Source organism: Stenella coeruleoalba (assembly GCF_951394435.1).
Source record: "Stenella coeruleoalba genome assembly, chromosome: 2".
NCBI lineage: Eukaryota > Metazoa > Chordata > Mammalia > Artiodactyla > Delphinidae > Stenella > Stenella coeruleoalba.
In genome coordinates, this window is record NC_137147.1 from 61,594,247 (window position 1) to 61,598,426 (window position 4,180).

Below are 4,180 nucleotides of genomic sequence, written 5' to 3' on the forward strand. Positions count from 1 at the left end.
GTGGAGCAACTTCAGCGATGGCCCTTCGCGTTAATCCCCCCAGCTTCTCAGCTCGGGCGGCCAGTGGTGTCCTTGCCTTAGCAGGGGATGGGGGTGGGGAAGGGTAGCCGAGTGTGGGTTGGAGGAGGCGTGAAGCAGGGGGCCCTAGCCCTCTGGGAAGACCCTGAGCTGGGGGGAGGGCGGCGCGGGGATCTGGGACAGCCTCTCGGCGGCAGCCGATCCCCTGCTCGGCGCCTCCTCCGCCCGCTGGGATTCTCTCTCGGGTAGGGGGAAAGGGGGCGGGGAGCAGAGGTGTCCTTCTGACGGCGGCAGAAGAGGCAGACAGACTGACAGACACGCAGACCAACAGTGGAGCCCCAGGGTTCGTCCCCTGACTCCCGAGCTCCTTTGGTGGCGACTGGGGCTCGGCGCTGCGAAGCCAGATGTGGTCCGGAGGCGGTGGGAAGGCGCGGGGCTGGGAGGCCGCGGCGGGAGGGAGGACCAGCCCCGGCAGGCTCAGGTGAAAACCCACCCGCCCCTGGCCCACTCCCCGTCCCCGCCCGGGGAACCCCGACCCAACTGGAAAGTGGTTCACTTTGTAACTCCGCAAGTTGGTTGCAAAGCGGCGTTCACCTTCCTTCCTCCCCAACATCCCTCCTCCTCGGCTACTCCCCATCCCACCTCTTGCCCTCCCCTCTCTCGGTTCCCTCCTCCTTTCCCTCCCCCCCCGCCTCCCCCCCCTCCAGCGCGCCACCGCACCCCACAAAAATGGGGGTAGGGGTTCCGGGGGAGGGGGAAAGAAATGCTTTGGGTCGCGTCTCTGCCTCTCTCTCTCTCTCTCTGTCTCTCTCTCTTGTCTCTCTCTCTCTCCCTCTTTGAGACCTAAAAATCCTGACAAGTGAAACTTAAAGGTGTTTACCTTGTCATCAGCATGTAAGCTAATTATCTCGGGCAAGATGTAGGCTTCTATTGTCTTGTTGCTTTAGCGCTTACGCCCCGCCTCTGGTGGCTGCCTAAAACCTGGCGCCGGGCTAAAACAAACGCGAGGCAGCCCCCGAGCCTCCACTCAAGCTAATTAAGGCGGACTCGGTCCACTCGGTTACGTGTACATCCAACAAGATCGGCGTTAAGGTAACACCAGAATATTTGGCAAAGGGAGAAAAAAAAAAGCAGCTAGGCTTCGCCTTCCCCCTCTCCCTTTTTTTTCCTCCTCTTCCTTCCTCCTCCAGCCGCCGCCGAATCATGTCGATGAGTCCAAAGCACACGACTCCGTTCTCAGTGTCTGACATCTTGAGTCCCCTGGAGGAAAGCTACAAGAAAGTGGGCATGGAGGGCGGCGGCCTCGGGGCTCCGCTGGCGGCTTACAGGCAGGGCCAGGCGGCACCGCCGGCCGCCGCCATGCAGCAGCACGCCGTGGGGCACCACGGTGCCGTCACCGCCGCCTACCACATGACGGCTGCGGGGGTGCCCCAGCTCTCGCACTCCGCCGTGGGGGGCTACTGCAACGGCAACCTGGGCAACATGAGCGAGCTGCCGCCGTACCAGGACACCATGCGGAACAGCACCTCGGGCCCCGGATGGTACGGCGCCAACCCGGACCCGCGCTTCCCCGCCAGTAAGTGAGGCCGCCCCACTGCAGGGCCGCGGGTTGAGCGCCGGAGGCGCGGGGAGAGCCGCCGGGAAGGCGCGGCGCCTGCCGGCTGCGTGCTGGGCATCATCAGGGTGGGCGGCCGGGCAGTGGCGCCAACGAGTCGGGCGCAGGATCTCGGGAGTCTTCCCTTGTTGAGCTGAGGGGTCCAAGAAGAGGCACTTGGTAGCTCTGGGGTCCTGAGGGCAGGAGCTGGTATTTGGCGTCTGCCAGATGCGGCCAAGTGGCCGCTCTGCTCCGCGCGGGAGACCTCGGAATGCGGAGGGAGGTGGCCCCCTAACTAAGAGAGCCGAGACGAGCAGGGCGCGGAGAGGCGCGGCCTGGCCGGGAGGGAGGTTACCCTGCTGGGATGATGCGCTCAGGCCCCTGGCCTGGCCCACTCTCCAGTCTAGGCTTGAGGGAGGGCTTGTGGCTCCAGAAGGGGTTCTAAATGGGCCGAACAAATGCCCTCATTGGGGCTGACCGGAGAGAGCGGCCAAGAGGCAAAGAGTCTGGGGTCTCGGGGTCTCTAGCTTTTCGAAAGCGAACACCTCCCTCTCCTAAGCTCCCAAAGCTGGAGCCTACAGCTAGACCCCAGTTCCTGGCCTGGGCCCAGTTTGCTGCCCGTGGCCCACTAACCGCACGAATCTGGTGGGCTGGGCACGAAAGGAACAGGAGGAACAGTCTTTCTCCACTCTGCTTTTTGGGTGAAGCACCGAGACTGAGGGAGGTAGCCGGGGTTGAGGTGGGGAGCTCTGCAGTAAACTCCTCGACGGCACGGCCGGGGCAGGCGCTGGCGATCCCGCGGCTGGGCCTCTCAGGGTGGAGGCGACCTAGGTGAGGAGTGCGCCGTCGGGGCAGGGGCCGGGCCGGCCAAACGCGCAGAAGGCAGAGGTGGTTTGGCCCGGCCCGGCCCCTGCCGACGCTGTGCGTTTGTCGCTTACAGTCTCCCGCTTCATGGGCCCGGCGAGCGGCATGAACATGAGCGGCATGGGCGGCCTGGGCTCTCTGGGGGACGTGAGCAAGAACATGGCCCCACTCCCAAGCGCACCGCGCCGGAAGCGCCGGGTGCTCTTCTCCCAGGCGCAGGTGTACGAGCTGGAGCGACGCTTCAAACAACAGAAGTACCTGTCCGCGCCCGAGCGCGAGCACCTGGCCAGCATGATCCACCTGACGCCCACGCAGGTCAAGATCTGGTTCCAGAACCACCGCTACAAGATGAAGCGCCAAGCCAAGGACAAGGCGGCACAGCAGCAACTGCAGCAGGATAGCGGCGGCGGGGGCGCCGGGTGCCAGCAGCAGCAAGCGCAGCAGCAGTCACCGCGCCGCGTGGCTGTGCCGGTCCTGGTGAAAGACGGCAAACCCTGCCAGGCGGGCGCCCCTGCGCCGGGCGCCGCCAGCCTGCAAGGCCACGCGCAGCAGCAGGCGCAGCAGCAGGCGCAGGCCGCTCAGGCGGCGGCAGCAGCTATCTCAGTGGGCAGCGGCGGCCCCGGCCTCGGCGCGCACCCGGGCCACCAGCCGGGCAGCGCGGGCCAGTCTCCGGACCTGGCGCACCACGCCACCAGCCCCGCGGCGCTGCAGGGCCAGGTCTCCAGCCTGTCCCACCTGAACTCCTCGGGCTCGGACTACGGCACCATGTCCTGCTCCACCTTGCTATATGGTCGGACCTGGTGAGAGGACGCCGGGCCGGGCCTAGCCCAGCGCTCTGCCTCATCGCTTCCCCTACTGCCCGCCACACACCACCAACCACCCACTACACCGTGCGCTTCGACTTTTCTAAAGAACCTGTCCCGATAAGACCAAGGGGAAAAACACAACGACCAAACTGCTGGACGTATTTCTTTTCTTTTCTTTTCTTTTTCTAAAATTTGCAGGATTTTTTTTTTTAAAAAGAAAATAAAACAACCAAGCGATCCAGTTCTTTAAGGAGTCTTAAACAGAGAAGGACATAACAAGAACCGCTTTGGGGGTGTCTGTTGGGTGATTCCGATGGGTTTCCCACGCTCGGGTGGGGCGCAGTTTGGAGAGGGCTCTACGCTGACATGCCTCCGGACTCTAAAGATGGAAAACTTCACTCTGGGTTCACTGTGCCAGCAAAGTGGACTTGCCTGTAAATACCAGGATTTCCTTGAAGGGGCGACGGGGGGGGGGGGGGGGGGGCTGGGGAGAGGAAAAGACTCCTCGACAGATCCCGCTTGCCACTGACACAAAGGAAATGCCCCCTCCTGGCCCCCTCTGGCCACCCAGGCTCAGCTGAGACCGGCCCTGGTTAAAATTGTTTTATGTTTGATGTGAACTTGTAGCTGTAAAACACTGTCAAAAGTTGGACTAAATGCTTAGTTTTAGTAATCTGTACATTTTGTTGTAAAAAACAAAAACAAAAAACCAGTCCCCGTCCCCAGCCCATCATATTTTTTATGGGCCTTGACAAATCTGTGTATATTATTTGCCAGTTTGGTATTTGCAGCGTCAGTCTTTTTCTGTTGTAACTTATGTAGATATCTGGCTTAAGTATAGTTCCTAAGAAGCTTCTAATAAATTATACAAATTAAAAAGATTCTTTTTCTGATTAAA

The 4,180-nt window shown here is 61.6% G+C and overlaps 1 protein-coding gene across 1 annotated transcript; it reads left to right on the forward strand.

Moving 5' to 3' along the window:
• Window positions 1-383: 383 nt before the first annotated feature.
• On the forward strand, window positions 384-4,180 carry NKX2-1 (NK2 homeobox 1). The gene is made up of 3 exons (XM_079911880.1): window positions 384-499; window positions 1,209-1,594; window positions 2,553-4,180. Exons 1-3 carry the CDS (start codon window positions 423-425, stop codon window positions 3,278-3,280), a joined length of 1,191 nt encoding a protein of 396 aa, XP_079768006.1. The 5' UTR covers window positions 384-422; the 3' UTR covers window positions 3,281-4,180.

What these genes read in the sequence shown, in the direction of transcription:
- NKX2-1 (XM_079911880.1), top strand. Translation starts at nt 423, where the DNA reads ATGTGGTCCGGAGGCGGTGGGAAGGCGCGGGGCTGGGAGGCCGCGGCG. An exon ending in ACCAGCCCCGGCAGGCTCAG is followed by an intron (nt 500 to 1,208) that starts GTGAAAACCCAC and finishes TTCCTCCTCCAG; the next exon opens with CCGCCGCCGAATCATGTCGA. An exon ending in GGACCCGCGCTTCCCCGCCA is followed by an intron (nt 1,595 to 2,552) that starts GTAAGTGAGGCC and finishes TGTCGCTTACAG; the next exon opens with TCTCCCGCTTCATGGGCCCG.